At 36.0% G+C, this 22,666-nt stretch overlaps 2 protein-coding genes across 6 annotated transcripts in view; one reads left to right on the plus strand and one right to left on the minus strand.

Annotated features, from left to right (window-relative positions):
• The window catches only part of LOC105234087 (tyrosine kinase receptor Cad96Ca), a 252,333-nt gene that overhangs the window by 192,508 nt on the left and 37,159 nt on the right, over positions 1-22,666 (plus strand). For all 5 annotated transcript variants that reach the window (XM_049449959.1, XM_049449957.1, XM_049449956.1 and 2 more), the window contains exon 9: positions 6,135-6,274. In XM_049449959.1, the coding sequence (XP_049305916.1) occupies positions 6,135-6,274 (140 nt within the window). The remainder of the gene's footprint in view (positions 1-6,134; positions 6,275-22,666) is intronic.
• The window catches only part of LOC125776665 (uncharacterized), a 263,872-nt gene that overhangs the window by 190,441 nt on the left and 50,765 nt on the right, over positions 1-22,666 (minus strand). The gene's annotated exons all lie outside the window — the stretch shown is intronic.

Consider the following 22,666-nt stretch of genomic DNA (forward strand, 5'->3'; position numbering starts at 1 on the left):
GGGCCTACTCCGAGGAGCAAGGAGAACGTTTTCACCAAGGTGTGATGGACTTTGAACGTCGATATCAAGGGCAGTACAACAAGAATATGATGGGAGATTATATTTGGGGTTTAATACGAGAGAGCTTATATGAGCATAAAAGAAATACAAAAAATATTCACTTTTAGACAGTAATTTCTTGTTATTTTACATTTATATGTGATTGTTTTTCACACATCTTGAATAAAAACGACTCTTGTATCTAAAAAAAAGTTTTCTAATTATAATCTATTGTGAAATTGTAGAAAAAATATAAAAATCAGTCATTTCTGCTTAAATATCGAAAAATTGCTCTAATTTCTACGAAAGCAAACTTTAACTGGATAAAAATTTTTTCCCCTTATTTTTGTCATAGGAGAAACTAAAATTTAATATGTAGATGTCAGACCCAAAAATCGTGTTGACCGGTGTTATTGTTGAAAAAAATCAACACTGTGTATCGTCGCGAAAGAATTTCAGAATATATTGTTGAACGGTTTGGTTCCGGTATAGATGTAAGTGGTGCACCTAAAAGAAATAGTCCTGTAATTGGTTAAGTGATCGAGAGTTAATGGCTGCTGAGATTTAACATACTATGAGTTCTATGTTCATCAAAAGTGGGTACTGTAGTACCAACAATTCGCTAGAAATAGAATTCCGCTATTTTAATTGAGGCCTTCCAAAGGCCGACCTAGTGACGAGACCGAGGTGGAATAAACTTCCAGTCAATCCCTTTTATAAAACTGTGACAACCACATATGCAACTCTGATAGATATCGCAACGCGCAAACTCGCGAACCACCATCATTTTTCCAACTTCGCTCATCATCACGATTGCAAACACGTTCTACCATTTTTATCTCTAATCATATTGTATCAGGTTTTTTATATTTTAATAAATCAAGTATTATTATGGACATCCCACAAAACATTGCCGGTAAACAGGTTCAACATGTTGCTGTTTCACAAATTGTTGGTGTAATTCTGCCAATTAATTTTTTGCTCCAACAAAGTTTCTTGCATTATCGCACCAAATGATCATTGGTTTTCCACGAGTACAATAAAAACGACGCAACGCTACTAGAAAGTATAATAGTTGATAGATCCTTAACGACTTCCATAAGAACCGCCTTCATAGAAAAACATTTGAAGATACATAGGAACATTTCATTGATGGTCTACTTCTGATTTCAGAACGGTAGTAGAACGGTCCGCAATAGTCAACTCCGATGATTAGAAAAAGCGGGCTTGCACGGACCCGGTCTTTTGGTAAGTTTCTCATAATTTGCTCGGAAATCTTGGGGCATAATCTTAAATATTGCACGCAATTGTTTACTATATGACTCCACCACGTTTTTTCCTCCCAAGGGCCAACATTGCTATAGCATTGCAGCAAGTAATGCTTGAAGTCCGGCATGTAGATTCTGATGGTGAAAATGTGCAATAATAGGTTCTGTCAAGGGATGTCTCTTGGGTAGAATGCATAAGTCCAAATAAGTATAAAAATGGTGACAAAGACGACAGTTTTCTAGAAATGCTTAAGAAGAAACATTCACTCTTTGCACCATGCCTTCTATCTAAGGAATACCAAGATAAGTTACTTCGATCGCCAGAGATACTAAAATATTGTTAATTTTTACTGTCGGGCATATTGCTGGTTTAAACTAAAATGTATTATACGTTTGTTTATTTACATTTATACGCCAGTTGGCTAGCCATTCTCCAATTCTATCCAAGCCTGTGCAGCCTATTTGTTCGAACGTACCCAACGAATACAAGGCTCGAACATACAATACTAATTTTTCCACCAGCTACAGCAACTCTCCTGATTTCCACCTGTCAGTGCTCACTCTCTGCAATCCGAATGAAATACCAAACCTCGATTATTGAGTTTTTGACCAATTGATTTCATTGCAATTGTGCAGTTTTCGTTACGCATTTCCGGTGATTGCAGCTCTTTTTAAGCATTAACAAAGATGCTGAATTTTTTCTAAGTTTGACAATTCTGTATCATCGTGTACTATTGTTTGAAACATGACAAAAACTTTCAGCCATCTGCTGCTCCAAATAACGATAGCTGCCACAACTAATCTCCACAATGCTGTAAATAAAATTCTACAATGGGCAAAGAAATTACAGAAAAAAAAAATTCAAGGCGCTAAGCCTGTACACATTGTTTTCACGTACATCAAGATACAGCAGAACCAATTTTTATAGAAGGTGCACGAATACCATACTTTAACTCCGCTAAAAAGTTAGGAATGACAATTGACTCTAAGCTACGGTGAAAAGTTGACATGAAAAACAAAAGAAAGGAGCTAGAGATGCGACTGAAAAATATTAATTGGTTAATTGGTAACAAATCACTCTTATCTATCGAAAATGAGTTACTTACAAGGAGCGTTCCAAAGTAAACAGCAAACTTTTTCAATCTAGCGCCCCCTGGTGCCGCCATCTATATGTCGACTGGTGGGTTAGAATCTGCTATCTTTATCGATTGTCCAGTGAGAATTTCATGACATTTCATCGATTGGAAGTGATGTTATTGCGTTTTAAGTGTCAGTATGTTTATGTTATTGGTGCGAAAATGAGCTTCGAACAAAGAGCCACCATTAAAGTTTATGGTATTTTCCACAAAGAAAGGTTAATGTAGTATTCTACCTTGGAGTTTTGAAGCGTTTGGTGCGCCGTATTCGACGTGTGCGAAGATGAAAGTTGGCGTTTGTTGCACGATAATGCGCCGTCTCATCGATCGACGCTTGTGACCGATTATTTGACCAAAAATCACATTTTAACCTTGATATGTATTGTGAATATGCTGATATAGAGTGTGATCTAGGCGTAAACGCGGTTAACGCAGAAATATTAAAAACTGCGGCAGTACATAGTGCAAGATTGCTTCAGGATTGTAACGAAGAAGTAGCCATTTTAACTTCTAGACCAACAAGACTACTTAAACACATCAAGCGTTTAAATTAATTAATTAAATTAGCGTTTAAATCATACTCAACAACAAATGGGTCAAATCACGTCAAGTGGTCAAGGATTTTGAAAATTAGCAGTTCATTAGGAAGGGGGCCAGACGCATACCACTTGATATAAATATTTCGTCAAAATTCTTTTTTTTTATTAAAGTTATTGAAGATTGAAATTTAGAGCACGATAAAATTGTAAAATTATTTTCTCATAAACTACTGGGGATATTTCGATGAAAATTTTGTGAAGTCAAAGAAAAATGTTTGTACTCTATTATAGATATTTTTTCACCATCCATTTGTTTAAAAAATAATATTTTACATAATTTTTTGTTATACAATTGAAATTTGTCATGTGCTCTACACGCTAAAAAAACTGAAAAGTTTGTGACACAACGCGGAAAATATTCACCATTAATAATCTGCAAAAAAAATTTTGTTAATTTGTAATACTCTCAGAGTAGTTTTGTAATTTTGTAATAGCTATACATTTAAATCTTATTCAAATTGTTTGTTCATTCTTCTGTCTGAACTAGTTGCAATATATTAATAAAATTAAATCTATGTATATTAGGCATATAACTTTTTACATTTTTTTCAAATTCGAAAAACGGCATACCATAGTCGAATAGAGAATAAAAAAGTATGAACCCCATTATTTTTTTTGCGAAATTGCAAAAAAGTTTCCGCGCAAAACGAAATTACTTTTTTATCAGAACTGCTGAAAAAAAAAACAAAAAAAAACATTATTTGTTCAATATTTGCCACCACGTGGTGATATGCCAAATTTTTCGTCAAAATTTGTTATATGTCTAATGTATATACATATGTATATAAAAGAAAGTTGTTGTTAGTTACACCATTTATAACTTAAGAACGGTTTAATCGATTTGGCTAAAAATTGGTGGAGGGGTTGCTTAGAACCAGGGTAAGGACATAGGATACCTTTTATCTCTTTGTGTCAAAATTTAATACAACTCATAAATTCAAAAATATATTTCAAATAATAAGCATTTGTTCAAAATTCATGTTTGTAGGAATCATTTGAATATATGCGTATAGTCTTCTCAAAAATAATACAATTGCTAAGTATTTGGAATAGAAGAAATTAACTGCAACCAAATACGCAGTGAAATAGATTAAAACTGGCTCAGTAATTAGTCTTGAGTATGTATTACACCACGTGCATCCCAAAAGACTGATGTCACTTTTCCAGCCGACTTTTTCTTTTTTCCACGCCAGAGAACCGGTACATTATGTTCAGTCCACTAGAATGACTGTCGATTGGACTCCAGTGGGAAATGATGGATCTATGTTTTTATCACCGACGAAGAATTTCGGCTTTATTCCGATTAGAGAGCACTTAAACACTTCTCAGGATCAGTTATTCGTTGTTTGGATTATGAACTTGGCACCTACTTTGCTCATTTCGCCTGTTTCCAGTTTAGCAAATATCTTTTCAACGGTGGATTTCCCTAAGCCAAAATTCAACAGTATTTTCCCCCAAAAAGCAATGCTTTATTAACACACGAAATGTGCTATGATCCATTTCTTTGCTAAATAACACAAGTTGCTTCACAAAATATAGCATCTCATTAACTAATAGTTATAATTCAACTAATAGAAATCATATAGATGGTAGTATTAGTATTATCTATGTATCAGCCACAGTGAAACGTGGACGGGTCCCCTAGTAAAAAAATTAAAAATCTCGAACAACATAAAATAATTGTAATGAGTTAACTGTAGGAGCTGGTAATCTGTACACGGTACTGCAAAAAGAACAACAAAAAATGCAATGCAACTGCACACGGTATTTCGTCGGGGCTACCTACAAACGTAAATAGGCCGAATCCGTGCTGTTTTGTTCAGCGGCGGCAGAGGAGACATCGGCCGCACTGAGTTTCAGTTGCTCGTGGTAACGAGTGTGATAGTGGTCGGGTGCCGCTACGAGGAGCGGTTACTGTGTCGGTTGCCGCTGGGGTTCGCGGCGTTAGAGTTGCCTTTGGGCGCAACACCTTAATGGTTTATTTCTATGTTTTCGTGGGTACTATCGGAATATCCATATCCATATTGATCTGTATGAAGAGGTTGTTATGATAATAGATGCGTTGCATTCAGATTTATGTGTGTAGTATGGGTATCACCTACACGTATGTATATACATTCGGTGGGGGGAGACAATTATCATTGATGATGACACAATCTCCAAGCTTTGACTCCTTTTCTGAACGGTGCCATCTGAGCCTTTTATGAAGGTCTTTATATACTCGTCCTTCCATCCGAAGCTGAAATCATGATAGAGAATTTTAATTCTTTCCCATCGATTAGATCGCTACAATATGTACTCCTTTGATGTTCTGGTCCATAGTTAAATTTTTAGTTTTCATCTACTTTTTTGAAGTGGGATTAACAACTTTTCACAGCTGATTACTATAAACCGTCCATAATAAAATATACAAACTGTTTGTTAGTGGCTCTTAGGGCCCCAATAAAGGTTTTGCCGTTATCGCTCATTAGTATTCGTCGTCTAAAAAAGCGAGAAATTACTTCTTTGTAAGATTCGTAAAAAGCTCTATGTACTTTTATCTTAAAACCAACAAAGAAAGCCACATAGCCTTCCATTATGAGTGAGGGACTTTAGCAAGGACGTCTTTATGTAAAGACTCAGCAAAGTAGACACCTGTAATTGTAAAAGGTACTATATAGTAAAAACTAATAACTGATCAATAAAAATAATAACACTTTAAAGAAAAGAAAGATGAAATAGATGGATAAAACAAAATCAATTTTAAAAATATTTTTCATTTCAAAATTCACAATAAAGTAATATAGTACGGTTGTAACATATTTATTATAATTTAATTAATACCAGTTATTGTGAGTAATAAGCAGAAATAATGGTGGTAATATGATGTTCTGACGCCAAAAATTAATAAAGTGGGGTCAATACGAGACTAAGAGAGATTCGGTTACTCCCAAACTTGTTTACCATACAGTGAAGTTTTACGAACACCTAAAATTATTTCTTCGCCATTTAAGGTATGAAATGTTCGGTTACACGCGAGTTTGTATATATACATATGTACATATTATATATATTATATTAATTCATTAATATTTAGTATTTTCTTTATTTAGATAATTCATAGAGATTTGGCCGCAAGGAATATTCTGATTACTGATGAACACACTTGTAAAGTTGCAGATTTTGGATTTGCTCGAGACGTTATGACATCAAAAATTTATGAGAGAAAAAGTGAAGGGAAACTCCCAATACGGTAAATAAAAAATATAATTATAATAATTCAGGAATAATAAAAATGGCGGAACGAATTGCTTTTATCACATTGCGAGGTAATAAAATGTTCGGTTACACTGAGCTTTTCCTTGCTTGTTTATGTTTAAGCTCCTTCCCTTGTACGAGAGTCAGGCTTGAAGCCTAGCGTTTCGGCTATGTCGTAATGAAACCTCTTCAGTAGTAAAAAAAACCACCCTGCCCTTAGGTTATCTAACTCTGGTTATATAACATGTGTGAGTCGCTTATCGCTGTATGTCAAATCGAGGTCATTACCGCATTAGTGTTCAGCAGTGAGTGAGCGGGACCCGTAATTATGTTCCTTCTAATAGTGATCACTTGGTATTGCGAAAATTAGGTTATTAGGTTTTAGACTTATTGCTACGACTGTTGTAACTTTCGTGACGGACACTGTACCGCTTACGTTTTTTATATGCTTTTGCTACAGAGAAAAATAGTTTTCACTTAATGGTTGAACGTACAAGGTGCTTTCCTTTAGAAACAAAACATAACAAATGTTTTTTTTCGGCAAAATCTATCTATTTTATTCAAAATAGTCTCCTTCTGCTTCAATACAGCTTTTTGCACGGTCCAAAAGCATGTCGAACGAGTGTTTTAGCTCGTTGGCCGGTATAAGCCAGTATGCTGGTGGAATCATTTTGAAGGGCCTCTACGTTTCCATAACGCTTTCTTTTCATGGGCAAATGCATTTTTCCGAAAAGGGAGAAGTCGCACGGTGCCATATCAGGTGAAAACGGGGAGTGGTTAATAGTTAAAATGTGATTTTTTGTCAAATAATGATGTACTTCGAATGTTAAATTCTGAGCAATTTTTGGTCGTCAGTCAATTTGTGCCCAAAGCCCAAATGTTCAGTCAAAATGCAATAAATCGATATTTTTGAGATGTTCAGTTCCATTTTCATGAATTTCAATGATGATTTCGGCTGCTTTTTGATGAATTCACGCACAGTTTCGATGGAATTTCCGGTGATCACGGATTTTCATTGGCCCACATGTTGATCGTCATTTATGTCCTAGCAGATCGATAAAGATAGCACAAGGGGGCGCTAGATTCAAAAATTCCTGTTTACTTTGGGAACCACCTTGTATAACCTAAAATTAACCGAGAAATAGATAAAGTTATATATACATGTACATGATCAAAATGACAAGAGAAGTTTAAATCCAGGTAACTGTCTATTTACTAGAGCTCCCACTCCCGGAGTGTTTTCGAATTCCCGGGATTTCGGGATATCGAAATTTCATTTCCCGGGATTCCCGGGAAAACGGGAGAAAATAAAAATTGCTAATTATTGCTTATAAATTTAAAAAAATTAAATTAATTTTTTAATTCCAATCAGTTACATAGATTCAATTAAGTACGCCCATGTTCTTGGGTTCTTTATAATAAAAAAAATATTATTTAATAATAATTATTATTTCTTATAAATTGAAAAATTTATATAATTCAAATTGAAAAAAATATATATTTGGTATTATATATATATTATTTTGTCAAAAAACAAATAATAAAAATCACAGATCGATTTCTGTAGGAACTAATTTTGAATAGTATCTTAAAAATACAATCGCATCCATTGTTTCATCGTTTAAACTAGATCTGATTTTAGTGCAAATGCGGCCAGACACTGAAAAACAATGCTCGCTTTCGACACTAGTTGGTGGTATTGTCTTTAAAAAATTACAAGCAACCTCCAGATTGCTGCCAAGCCCGCCACCCCCAAGAAGTAAATTTATTTCCTTTGGTATCGCTTCCTCTACTGATAATGAGACATCTCTTTTTAAAACGCGAGATTCTTTGACAGTTTCTTGCAACCTTTCCTTCAACGTTTTTTTCTTTTCATTTTCGATTATTTTTAAATCGATTTCGCGATTCTCAACATCATTAGTATTGTACTTTTTGACAATTTCTACAATAAGCACGAGTGTAAGTTTGTAAAATGCAGCTGATCGTATGCTTGGCACATGCTACAGCTTGCCAATTAACAGCTGATCAAACCAATGCTGTAACTTTGATCAAACAGTGTTGTAAAGTACTAAATTCTTACTAATTGTTTTTTGGCAATGTTCATCTATTGTAAATACAACTTTGTTTATGAAAAAATAATAATTAACAGTGTTTAAAAAAAAGGACAAAAATCCCGAATATCCCGGGAAATTAATTTTAAATCCCGGGAGGAGTTTTAAGTCCGGGATCCCGGGATTTCGGGAGCCCGGGAGTGGGAGCTCTACTATTTACCCTTTCGCCCGTCTGTCTGGCCGACCTTGCAAGCTGTAACTTGAGTAAAAATGAAGAAATTTTGATGAAAGTAAAAAAGTAAGATGGAGTTCTTAGATGGTCTACGCCCACAAAACGCCATCAAAGGAAAATCTATAAAGTGCCATAAATAAGTACTAAAATAAGATATAGGACTGTAATTTGGCACAGAGGATTGCAGTATCAATATGCACCTGTATGCTAAAAAGTTTAAAAGAAATAACTCACATGTTGCCCGAGGTCCTGAGAAATATGATTTTACCTAAAAGATGCTGGCATCATGCCCATCATTCAATGGTAGTCTAGAAGGTACCTCATACAAATAATTATATGTGCATTTTTGATTTTGTTTATATTTTTTGTTCACTGATATTTTTTGAATTTTGGTGAATGTAGAATAAACGGCTGATATGTTGCCGTTAATATGCAACGAAAATTGTTTCATTCTGCTGTCTTTCGTTGTACCGTGACGCAACGGACGGAAAACCAACATTGATGATCGGTGCAAACGAATGATTCGACGGCTAGCAGTAGCGGATTCGATGAGTAGCGGTCAAATACGGACCAAGTTAAGACTGCAAATAACAAGGAATAGAATTGTTCAAATTATTCATGAAAAAAAGTTTATCAAACACACCTCCATGGTACCTAAACCAAAGCTCTTGCAAAGGCATATTATAGCACACTTGCAGTTTGCAAATAAATACCAATTCTGGGCCGAAGAGTGGCAGAATATAGTGTTTAGTGACGAAAAAAAAATTCAATTTGGACGGCCCAGATCATTGCAAGAAATATTGGGGAGATTCGCATCAGGAACGACGCTCCTGCTACAAGCGAGGCTTTGGAGGCGGTACCTTGAAGGTATGGGCTGCAATCTGCTTCAATGGAAAGACACCTATATGCTATATATCCACTCAAATGAATGCTAGTATGTATGTAAATCTTTTGGACAGTGAGTTGATTGAATATGTTGGCAATATTTATGGCGATAACTGGACATATTAGCAGGATAACGCTTCAATCCACACGGCATAGTTTTATCACACAACTGCTCTTGTTACTGTCAAATTACAGTTATGTATCTTAATTAATGCTTAGTTATGACACTTTATAGATTTTCTTTCAATAGCATTTTGTGAGCCAGTGGTTCGACTACGCTCATCTGCGAACTCCGCCTTACCTTTTATGAAGGATAAGTAGACATGATCCTTTTTACCAATATATCTTTATTTTTATTCAAGCTAGAGCTCACACGGACGGACGTTATACACAAATTAAGATACAAAACTGTAATTTGATGCCGTCTCATACCAATGAAATGGGTAATTGCAGTGATCAAGGTTGGAAGAAATGCATCTGCAAGAGGCTTTCTCAACCTCAATTTGCCTGTGAAGAAGCTTACTACACCCTTCCTCTAACTGCTTGCTCCGTCCGTCTCCTACAGGTGCATGAGCCGAGAAGAAACCGTCCGGAGAAGGTGCAGTGATCTAGGTTGGAAGGAATTGTAGCCGATGAGAATTTCAGTTTGTCCCTATCCGGGACCCCTTATATGCCTAGCTTCCTTAAGTCTATTAGCAGCCTTCGCCACCAAGGACCTACCAGCTAAGTCTATATGTACAACGTGTAAAATGGCATTGATAGCCATTGTTGCGGTAGTACTTAGTGCACCAAAAGATGCCGATGCGGTCTGCTTTTTGAACATGCTCCAGCTACTTAGCTAGTGTGGTTCTTCCAAGAATCCTCCGCCAAACAACGAGCGCATATAGCATTATTGGTTTAATTATGACTTTTGGCAAGAAGTTTGTTCGTGCACTTAGTTTCACTAATTATATGTGGGGAATACTTACGCTTTTAGCTTGTGAGAATGTATCCCTTTTGTTCGTCTTTAAATGAAAGAGTTACACTTTGGCAACATAAATGTTAAATTCCACAAATTATACTTTATTCGTATCCGGGCACAACTTTCAACAAAATAAATTGAGTAGATTTTAAATAGGTTCACAGTATTTTGTGTTCTTTCTGTTGATATAATTAATTTTTGGTTTTTTGTTCTCAATGCAAAATGGTTATAATTTTATTTTTCGTTCACAAATCAAATGGTTATAATTTTCATATTTTGTTCACAATTCAAATGGTAATAATTTCATATTTTGTTCACAATTCAAATATTTATAGGTTTCATATATATGTATATAAGGATTTACACAGCTGCTAGTGCACACCCACACGCACGGTAGAAAGAGTTTTCTTTCAGTTCGGATCACACACGAAATTAAAGCATCAACCTTTTGCAAACCGGCGAGACGTTGCTATACCTTACGGGCGTTGAAATCGAATAGTGTCCACCCCGATCTAACCAATCCTTTTTGTCGGCTGAGTGGTGAAAAAGATATATGTTGTGGTATGGTGGTGTTTGGTGCGTGGGGTTGCGTGGTGTGATGCTGTATGTTGTGTATGATGAATGTTGTGTTGTATGATAAATGTCGTGTTGCGGGATGAATGTTGCGTTGTGGGATGGATGTTGTGTTGTGGGGCGAGATACCAGGAAGTCGCATAAACATCCCGGCCCCCCTAGGCGAATTAATTGCCTAGAAGCCTCTGTAGTTTTTGCAGGGTACTCACTACAGCGCTGAAGCCCGTCGCTTTTCGCTGGTTGCGTTGACTATGATGCGGCGGGGTATGCGAGCGGGCACCTCGGGACTGCTTAAAACGATGGGCTCTTCGGCGTTGCACTTGATTCCCACGTTGACTGTGCCGCTGTTGATTCTGCCGGTGACTGGTGTGCGTTGTCTGATCAGCGCGTCGAGGGAAGCGATGGAATAACGTGTGATGCGGTCGGTGGCAGTACTGACACGACCCGTCTGACATGCACTCCATCGTAGCGTGCGTGTCTGCCAAGCATGTCATGCAGTGGCCGTGGGCTCTAGCGATCTTTTGGCGCTGAGCGGGCGTCATCGTCTTGAAGATCGTACACTTCTTTAAGACATGGGGACGATGGCATAGGCTACATCGTGGTGGTACGTTTTGGTTTATACGTACGGATTGTAAAACGGTATATTTTTAATTAATTATTGTTTGATTTTATGCGTTTGCGTTCGCTTGTTTTCGGTGATCGGTTCTTCGGTATTTGGAAGCAAACACAATTTTACTAGTGGTCGAGTTAGTAGGCCAGTTTGTGTTCGCACATCTACTACTCTTATATGACCATCTCGTCCCCGATGTACCTTTTCAATGCGACCTAGTCGCCATTTGGTTGGGGGAAGGCATTCGTCCTGTATGATGACGCATTCGCCTGTACTGGGTTCCTTCTGGATCGTTTTCCATCGATATCTCTTATGGAGATCTTTTAGATAGTCCTCCTTCCATCTGTGGCTGAATTCATGATGGAGAATCTTGATTATTTCCCATCGATTTATTAAAGTGAGTGAGTCTCCTTCTGTCTCAGGTATGGCGAGAAGAGGAGCTCCTCTGAGGAAGTGTCCAGGTGTAAGAGCTGTGAAATCGGAGGGATCTTGCGAGAGTGGTGATATGGGTCTTGAATTTAATACGGCTTCAATACGAGTGAGTAGTGTAGTAAACTCCTCATAATTAAATTTATGATTACCAGCCGTTTTCTTTAAATGGGACTTAAAGCTTTTGACTGCTGATTCCCAAAGTCCGCCCATGTGTGGAGAACATGGAGGTATAAACTGCCAATTGATCCCTTGAGGTGCATATTTTTTAACTATTTCAGGGGAAACTTCTTTCATAAAGTTTATGAACTCTTTCTCGGTGGCTCTTTGAGCTCCGACAAAATTTTTCCCATTGTCGCTCATAATCTTTGAGGGAAATCCGCGTCGTCCGACAAAGCGTGCGAATGCTGCGAGGAAAGCCGCAGTTGTCAGATCTGAACAAAGCTCGAGGTGTACTGCCTTTGCCGTAAAACATACAAAAACAGCCACATACCCTTTTCTAAATGTAGATGATCTTAACATTGAGGCCTTTATCTGGAAAGGTCCAGCAAAATCAACCCCAGTAATAGTAAAAGGTAGAGCATAATTGCAGCGTTCAGGTGGTAAAGCTGCCATGATCTGCGTACGCATTTTATGTTTGTACAAGGTACATTGTTTACACATAAAAATCGTCTTTTTAAGTTGTGGCTTTAGTCGCGGTATATAAAATTCTTGTCGGACCATTTGCTGCATCAAGCGATGCTCACCATGTAGTGTAAGCTGGTGAAGGTATATTAGGAATAAATGAGTAAAACGGGATTTCTCAGGTATTATAATGGGATGTCGTTCGTTATAACTAAGGCTGGAGTTCGCTAATCTTCCATTTGCCCTTATTAATCCCTTAGCGTCCAAGAATGGATTTAACACGAGAAGAGAGCTTCCCTTTTCAAGTGGTCGTCTTTCGACCAACTTTGCTTTCTCTCGACTGAAATAGCGAGTTTGGGTGTAGGTAATGAGACTAACTTTGGCATGTCGCAAATCGGTATGCGTTAGTTGCACGCAAGGATCATTTGGTATCCCTTTCATTTTTTGTTTAAGCCTTTGAGTGAATTTGTGCATGTAAGCGACTACTCTTAGTGCTCTAGCAAATGACGAAAATCGGTGGAGAATATCATCCTCTTCTGGAGTGATATGAAAATTTTCAATTTTCCGACTTTCCGGCGGTATTATATTACGAGCGGGAGACTTTGGCCAGAATTCTTGTGATTCTGTTAGCCATGTTGAACCATTCCACCAGAGTATAGTGCTGGTGAGGTGCAGTGGCTTGCAACCTCTTGTCCCAAGATCCGCTGGGTTATCCGCACTTGCAACATGTTGCCATTTTGCTGGGCCAACTAAGTCTAGAATTTGGGATATTCGGTTAGATACATAGGTCTTCCAGCAATAGGGTGGTTTTTCTAACCATGCTAAAACTATTTCTGAGTCTGACCAAAGATACATTTTATGATCGTTTAATTTGAGATGGGTTTGAACTATTGAAATTAATTTTGCTAACAGAAGAGCACCATTCAGTTCAAGCCGTGGCAGACTGAGTGTCTTCAAAGGTGCAACTTTGGCTTTGGCTACCAGGAGGTGTGCAGATATTTTGTTATCGTACTGTGTGCGTACGTAAACTGTTGCGCAATAAGCCTTTTCAGAGGCATCACAGAAACCGTGTAATTCTGTGTCAATGCGAGGGGTGAAATTTGCCCATCGAGGATTCGAATTTCAGATATAGTATGTAAATTGTTAGCAAATTGAACCCATTTCGCTAAACGTAAAGGTTTTACCTGTTCATCCCATTCAGTGCCATCTTGCCACAATTCTTGAATGAGGATTTTTGCTTGAATCATTATTGGCGAAAGCCATCCTGCGGGGTCGAAAAGTTTTGCCACCGAGGAAAGTATTTGGAGTTTTGTAATGGCGGACATTGCAGATATTGACTCAATTGTATATGAGAATTGATCTGTTATCGCATTCCATTGAATCCCTAGGGTTTTTGTTGTACTGGCCGTTTCAAATTTAAGGAAATTTGTATCTAATAAGTCTTCCTTTTTTATGTTTTTTATTGTTTCGGGATGATTTGATGTATTTTTCTTTAAGGGGAATCCCGCTGAATTTAGTGCTTTGATCACTTGAGATAGTGATCCGCACGCTAAGGACAGACTGTGGCTACCTGATAGAATATCATCCACGTATGTTTGTGTTTGTAACACAGAAGTTGCTAGGGGCAAATTTGTTTCACACGTTTTTGCCACTTCATGCAGTGTCCTGATTGCCAAATAGGGTGCGCAATTGATGCCAAAGGTTACGGTTTTAAGTTTGTAGTCGCTGATTGGACTATTACCCGATTTGCGGAAGACTATCCGCTGGAAATCTTGGTCATCTTTATGCACTAGAATTTGTCTGTACATTTTCTCTACATTCCCATTAAAAACGTATTTAAACATGCGCCAATTTAATATTAACAGCATGAGATCAGGTTGTAATGTTGGCCCTGTGTATAGTACATCATTGAGTGATTTGCCTGAGCTCGTACACTTTGAGGCATTGAAAACCACTCGTACTTTTGTTGTAATTTTATCAGGTCTTATTACCCCGTGATGTGGCAGATAAAAAGATAAATATCTACCTTTAGATACTTTTTCACATGGTACAGCTTCTTCCATATGATTGAGGTCTAGATATTCGTCCATCACATTATCATATGCTGATTTAAGCTCACTTTTTTTCATCAGGCTTTTTTCCAGGCTTAGAAATTGCTGGACTGCTGATATTCTAGAGTGGCCTAGAGCTATGGTTTCAGGAAAAGTTGGTTTGAGGGGTAGTCGCACAACATAACGACCATGTTCGTTTCTTGTTGTTGTGGACTTGTAATAGGCTTCGCATGCCTGATCTTCTTCTGAAAGTTGAGTAGTCTGAGGTAATTCTTCTACTTCCCAGAATTTTTTGAGTTCATTATTTAAATATTCGTTGGAAATATTTTCAACTTCAGTTGTAAAAGAATTAATTTTTTCTGTGACTTGCCCACTTATAATCCACCCAAAGATTGTATTTTGGGCTAACAATTTATTGGATATTTTTTCTATACCTTCAAGAATTATTTGAGGTATTAAGTCACTACCTAACTACACATCGATTTGTGATGGGTTATGGCAGTTGGGGTCTGCTAATTTGAGACATGAGCATTTTTCCCATTGCTCTTTATTTACTTCACAGCTTGGAAGCAAATTTGTAAGTTGCGGTAGAACGATGGCTTGCGCATCTATTCTATTTCGAGATACTATGGTAATTGGGCATATTTTGTTCGAATTTTGGATAATTCTTCCGCCCATTCCTGAAATTTGGAAATTTGAATTTTTGACAGGCAATTTTAGCCGATTTTGAGCTTTAGATGATATAAAGGATCTTTGAGAACCTTGATCTATTAATGCTCTTAATTTGAATAATTCTCCTCTATGTTCAATAGCGATGACCGCAGTGGGTAAAAGAATTTTGCTTTCATTCTCTGAATGAAGAGCTTGAATTTTTGCTGCTTTAGAGCAACATGGTTGTTCTTCCCTTTTTTCGGGATTTGAGGTTTCGGGATTATCACTTTTGGTTGTAGTGACTAACCCGGTGGTTTTATGAAATTGATTTTGCTTCATGTTTTGAATGTTCGTAATATGAAGCAGTGAGTGATGTCTTCGTTGGCAGTACACACAAGTAAATTTGCTTTTACAGTCTTTTGTCGTATGAGCATTCGACAGACAGTTGATGCAAAGTTTATGTTGTCTGACAAGATTGTTTCTGTCAGAAACGCATAATTTTTTAAATTTCTCGCAAGATCTTATGTTATGACCTCCCTTACAAATTTCACATAATGGTTGTCATTTATTTGTTTGATTTGTCACAAATGTTTGGCTTCTATTAGCGTGTCTATTGTATTGCATATAATTGCTGGCTTGAGGTTTAAACAAGTTTTTACTTGAGTCATTTTGATGACTTTTTGGATTTATAATTTTTTTGTCTATTCGCTCAGCTATCTCGTATTGAGCAGTGAGGAATGTTTTCATCTGTTGCCAGGTGGGCATTATTTTTCTTTCCACTAGAGATTGTTCCCATCGTAGCAAAGCAGCATCAGGCAGTGTTTCTGCGCAAATGGTTACTATCATAGGGTCCCACGATTCTGTGGAGATATTTTGTGTTTTTAACACAGATAAACAATTGGTCACTGTCGAGTTTTATTGGGTTTTCTATCATAACCCTTTCATTTTCGTACCTTTCGACTAGTGCTTCCCAGGCCAGCTTAAAATTTTCGTCATTTAAAGCGAATCGCTTGACGATACTGCCTGCTTCCCCTTTTGTTTTGTACCTTAGATGGTATAACTTTTGTGCTTGTGAAAGTTTAGGATGGTTTATATAAACGGCAGTGAACATGTCCCAGAAGGACGGCCACATCCATTGAAAACTTCAGTATCACAAGCTGGTACCTTTAGGTACATGCCTTTATCTAGGTCTTCTTTTTGTGTTGTAACTACTCTGGGAGGGGGAGTAGTGGCTCTACTTGGCCTTACTAAACTTATTTGTTCAGTTATCATTCCCTTTGTCAACTCGTACTGATCTCGGCAGTTATCACACTTGGCTGTCGCCGAAGCTTTTGCGTTTTCTGGGAGTTCTGCGTCGTCAGTATCTAGTACTGTATCGTACGCTGCCAGAAGGCGAGCCCAGAGATTGTTCACACTTTCTAGTTTTATATTTAAAACTAATTCTGTGATGTCAGTAATAGGTGAAGCTTGAAATCTTGTACAATATCTTATAAAACTGTCACTTTCAGTGATGAATCTAGATGTTGTCTGATCTTTTGATCTTTTTTGTTTTATACTCTGCTTTGTAGCTTCAGCAGGTGTGCCTTGTGGTTTATCTTCATCAGCCATTTTCGGAATTTCTAATGATAGAGGTGTTTTTGGCTTAACCTCTTTTTATTTCTCAGATTGCATTAATTAAATTGAATTGGAAGCTTTGAGCTTAAAAATGTTTGGTTTGAAATACTACAATTGTAAAATTGGTATTATGAAAAATTTATACAAAAATTTTTTTGTAAATATTTCGTTTGCAGTAAAATTGGAATTATTAAAATTTTTGTAAAAAATGTTTGTAAATATTTCGTTTGAAATACAATTATAAAATTTTGTTGTAAATATAAAAAAATTTATTATAAATGAAATAATTTCCGACTTTGCGAACGCGTATTCACCGCATACATTGATTAATCCTTTGTTTAATAAATATATGTATGTATTCGTATGTAATTATTTTTGTTAAATGTCTTTTTTTTTAATTTTTTTTTTTTACCGTGTATTATTTAAATGTATGTATCTGCGAATTACTCGAAATTAATTTGTTTATTATTCCTTAGTACGTGTATCTTTTCAGATAAGAACGTAAAGAGAAGGAAAATAACAATAACGCAAAAATACGTATGTATGTATGTATATATTTATATGCATATAGTTATGCTTAATGTTTTTGTGTTCCTTTTGTTCGCACAATTGTCACATATGTACATATGTATGTAGTACGTATGCGAAATGCGCGGAAAATTAGTAAACAATTTTTTATATATTCGTCAATATGTCAATATTAAATATGTGAGTATGTATGCAAATGTTTTGTTAATTGCATCTGCATACTCGTACGTTTGCTCAAAAAGAACACGCAAAAGAAATTTTTTATAAGTACCCGATGTACGTACATATATACCATAAGTATTTATATACTCGTATGTATAAATGCGCATACGTAAATATGTATATTGGTAAATTTTAATTTTCCAATGTTTCAATGTTGATATGGATATACTCCATGTACATGTATTTCGATTTCGTTTTGTTCCGGTTTTTTTCTTTTAAAGTTCGTTGACCTTAGTAATAAATATATTTAATATATTATTACTTGTATAAAGTTATGTACGTATTTGTAACCCTTTATTGGCTCTTTGGTAAATATTTAGAGAGAGAGAGAGAAAGCGTACGAGAGATAAAGGAGAGAAATTGTTGGATCGAGCTATACATACACATATGCGCATACATAAATGTCCACTGTTATGTTGCTGCTGTTTTTTTTTTTTTTCTTCTGCCTTTGCTTATTTTTAAAGCGATCCTGCTTGTTGCTTTGTTATCACAAGGGGTATCACCAGAACTTGCAAGTAAGAATACTTGACTTTGAAATATGTAATTTTTTTTTTGCTGTGTTTGGAGACACGAAGTAAGCTTTAAGGCAGGTAGTGTAACAACAGTTTTTGAAAAATTTTCCTTAAAACAGTTGACTCATGCATGTACCATATGTATATGTATATGTATGTATATAAATTGCGGAATATAAAATTTGGCGCGCAAAGTTTGTATGTATGTATGTATATATATGCACACATGTATGTATCTTTTATACAATTTAGTACCTTTACTTATATGTGTACATATGTATGGATTTGCACAATTTTTTTTTTTTTGCTTGCCTCTGCTTATTTATTATAGGCGATCCTGCTTGTTGCTTTTTTAGCCCAAGGGGTATCACCAAAAATTGCAAGTAGGATACTTGACTTTGAAGAAAATTTCTTTTTTTTTTTTTTTGAAAATTTCAGTGTGCTTTGGAACACGTAATTTTTTCATATATTTCGGTATCTATACATATGTACATATGTACATACCGAACTGTCTAACCGGTTTTCCGTATAGAACAGTTGGGTTATTTCTAACTAACTGTATGCCTTATTACAGCTCAAACTGTATTTTAAACATACATATGCGCATAATTATTTTATTAAATATTTAATAGGAACGGACTTACTTTTTTCTCCGCCAAGGGTTTATGGGTAGCAATACTTATTTATGTGTGTATCTCTTCCTTCTTTCTCTCGTTTATTCTCCTTTCATCTTCTTGGTTTTTGTTTTTTCTTGTTTGATGTCTTCCGTGTTGAGTCTTTTTCCTCTTCCCACGCTGCTTGCGCTGTTGAGAATCCTATATATTTGTATGTGGGTTTTTATTTTTGTTGTTGTTTGATTATTATTAGTTTTACCGCGCCCGTACTTGATTTTTAGTTTTTTTTGTATTTGTTTTGTTTTAGTTGGTTTCGCGCCCGTTTCGTAGATTTGATCACTTAATATATGTTTAAGTACCTATTTATTTATTATTTTTTCTTGTGTGTACTTTTAATTGTTCTGTTGTATAGTTTCACATGCACTTTATTCACTTTTCCACCTCTCGGTGGGTTCTTTTAAAATCGTAGGTGCCTGTCTAAGAGGCTCGAAGGACCATTTGTTCGTGCACTTAATTTCACTAATTATATGTTGGGAATACTTACGCTTTTAGCTTGTGAGAATGTATCCCTTTTGTTCGTCTTTAAATGAAAGAGTTACACTTTGGCAACATAAATGTTAAATTCCACAAATTATACTTTATTCGTATCCGGGCACAACTTTCAACAAAATAAATTGAGTAGATTTTAAATAGGTTCACAGTATTTTGTGTTCTTTCTGTTGATATAATTAATTTTTGGTTTTTTGTTCTCAATGCAAAATGGTTATAATTTTATTTTTCGTTCACAAATCAAATGGTTATAAAAAAATTGTGACATCTGTTTGTTCGCTAAAACCAATAACTACAATAATAAGTACCTGCATTGCGGTTGCTGGGAAGTGCAACAATATGAATGACGACGATGATGATGCCGTTATGGGATGGCAAAAAGTAAGAAAACGACCAGCGAAAAGATCAATGCAGAACTCACCAAATGTGACTAGAAAACAACCGGCACTGGATTATGGCCCATCCACTTCAAATGATGTTAACCAATTCAATATTTTAAATAACGATGATGAAGAAACATACACGAAGAATACTAACCCTGATAATATAATGAATGATAAAAATGCAGTTGAACAAGAGCGTGAGAGAAGTGAAATACTGGAAACTCCAAAACCCCCACCAATTTTTATAGGCGACGTCTGTGAAATTAGTGGCCTATTAAGTTATCTTAAAACTAAAATTAATGTCAACGAATTCAGCTATAAATCACAACGTGATGGTAATGTAAGAATCATGGTTAAGACGGTCGATAAATATAGAGAACTCATCAAAGTGATGAGAAATGATAATATTAAATTTCATACGTTTCAACTTAAGCAAGACAGAGCCTTTCGTGTAGTAATTAAAAATCTTCATAACACTACGCCATTGGAAACAATTAAAGCCGAGGTTGAGCTGCTTGGGCATGCTGTTCGAGGTGTTAATAACATAAAAAGTCGCATTACTAAGGAGCCACTAAATATGTTTTTCTTAGATCTTGAGCCAGATAATACTAACGCGGAAATTTACAACGTAAAATATATTGGGAACGCTGTTGTTAATATAGAATCACCAAAGAAGGTAAGCGATATCGTTCAATGTTTTCGTTGCCAGGAATTCGGCCACACAAAATCATTTTGCAATAAAAAATTTAAATGTGTGAAATGTTCACTACAACACCCAAGTGACAACTGTCCAAAAGACAAAAACATTCCAGCTAAATGTGCTAATTGTTTTGAGAACCATGCTGCCAGTTATAAAGGCTGCATAATTTATCAAAAAATTATGTCTAACAAAAAGTCTGCTACCAATGTTTTGGGTAAGAGCCAATCTCAAAACAGCCGGTCCAATTATAGCCAGCCAAACTTCATAAGGCCAAGTAGTCAATTAAATAACTTAAACCTCAACAACAATCGGCCAACTTATGCTCAGGTATTGGGAAATGATAATATAAACAATCAATGCGATGCATTGTCAAGAATTGAAAAACTTCTAGAAAAACAAGGTGAGCAAATAAGCAATTTACTTAATACGATAATGCTCCTTGTAAATAAATTATGTATGTAGATATTCGTATAGCCATATGGAATGCCAATGGACTTGCAAATCACTATAATGAAATAAATTTATTCCTAAAATCTAATAACATTGACATAATGCTAATTTCTGAGACTCACTTTACTAGAAAATCATATATATATATAAAAGGGTATGAAGTCATAAATGCTAATCATCCGTCTGATAAGGCACATGGAGGTGCAGCAGTAATTGTTAAAAACACTCTTAAATTTAAAAAACTTGATAATGTGAATTTAGTAAATATACAAGCTGCAGCTATTCAAATTAAATGTATGCATATTGATGTATCTATAGCAGCGGTGTACCTACCTCCTCGGTTCGCGTTTAAATTAGATGACTATAAAAAATTCTTTCAAAGTCTCGGTAACCACTTCATTGCTGGAGGGGACTATAACGCAAAGCATCCTTGGTGGGGATCTAGACTGAGTAACCCCAAAGGAACTGAGCTATTTAAATGTATAACAAAGTTCAATTACTCAACTATTTCTACCGGAAAACCTACATTCTGGCCTAGTGACCCTCGAAAAAGACCGGACCTGTTAGATTTTGTTGTGTACAAAGGTATATCACAACACCAACTCCACATTAATGAGAGCTTTGATTTAAACTCTGATCATTCTCCAATAATTGTAACTTTTGGGACTACTGTGTCAAGTATGGAAAAACCATACAAGATTATTACGCAAAATACGGATATAGCATCATTTAGAAATTGGCTTGTGCATCGAACTAGTTTAGATATACCCTTAAAATCTGGCGATGAGATTGACCTAGCAGTTGAAAATCTTACGAACTCTATTCATGAAACTGGATTTCTTTTCACTTCACAATCAAGTGTTAATGAAGTTAAAAAACCATTTCTTCCCCTTGAATGGAGACGGCTAATAAAAGAGAAAAGATTACTCAGGAAAAGATGGCAAATTAGTCGCAGTCCTCTTGACAAAAGAATTTTGAACAAGGCAACCAATGATTTGAAATCCAAACTGCGAGAAATAAAAGATCAAGAAACATCAGAGTATCTAAAGAATTTAGATCCCCATGCAAACAACCCTGAATATAATCTGTGGAAGGCAACCAAATATCTAAAGAGACCCACTAGGAGAAACACGATTATAGAAAATAGTTATGGTCACAGGTGCAGAGATAATCAAGAGAAAGCCGAAGCTTTTGCTTACCATTTACAGTCAGTTTTTAGACCAAACGTAATTCCAGATAATGAAAACACTACGGAAGTACGAAACTTCCTAGAATCGCCTTGCCAGATGAGCCTGCCTATTCAAAAAATTTCTATCAAGGAAGTAACGACTGAGGTAAAGAAAATTAAACTTAAAAAATCGCCTGGTTTTGATAAAATTGATGGTCTTACTGTTAGACACCTGCCCCAAAAATGTATCAGACTACTTACTTACATCTACAATGCTATGCTCAGACTCGACCACTATCCAAGTCAATGGAAATGCGCTGAAATAATAATGATTCCAAAACCCAATAAACCGGAGCACTGCCCTTCTTCATACCGTCCAATTAGTTTACTGGCGACCTTCTCTAAGATATTTGAAAAAATATTTTTAAAGAGAATGTTACCTGTTTTAGAGGACCAAAACATATTACCTGAACACCAGTTTGGGTTTAGAAGGGGGCATGGAACTCCTGAGCAATGTCATCGAATTGTTAAAATTATCACGAGTGCTTTCGAATGTAAACAATACTGCGCATACTTTTTA

Source organism: Bactrocera dorsalis, chromosome 2 (assembly GCF_023373825.1).
Source record: "Bactrocera dorsalis isolate Fly_Bdor chromosome 2, ASM2337382v1, whole genome shotgun sequence".
Lineage (NCBI taxonomy): Eukaryota > Metazoa > Arthropoda > Insecta > Diptera > Tephritidae > Bactrocera > Bactrocera dorsalis.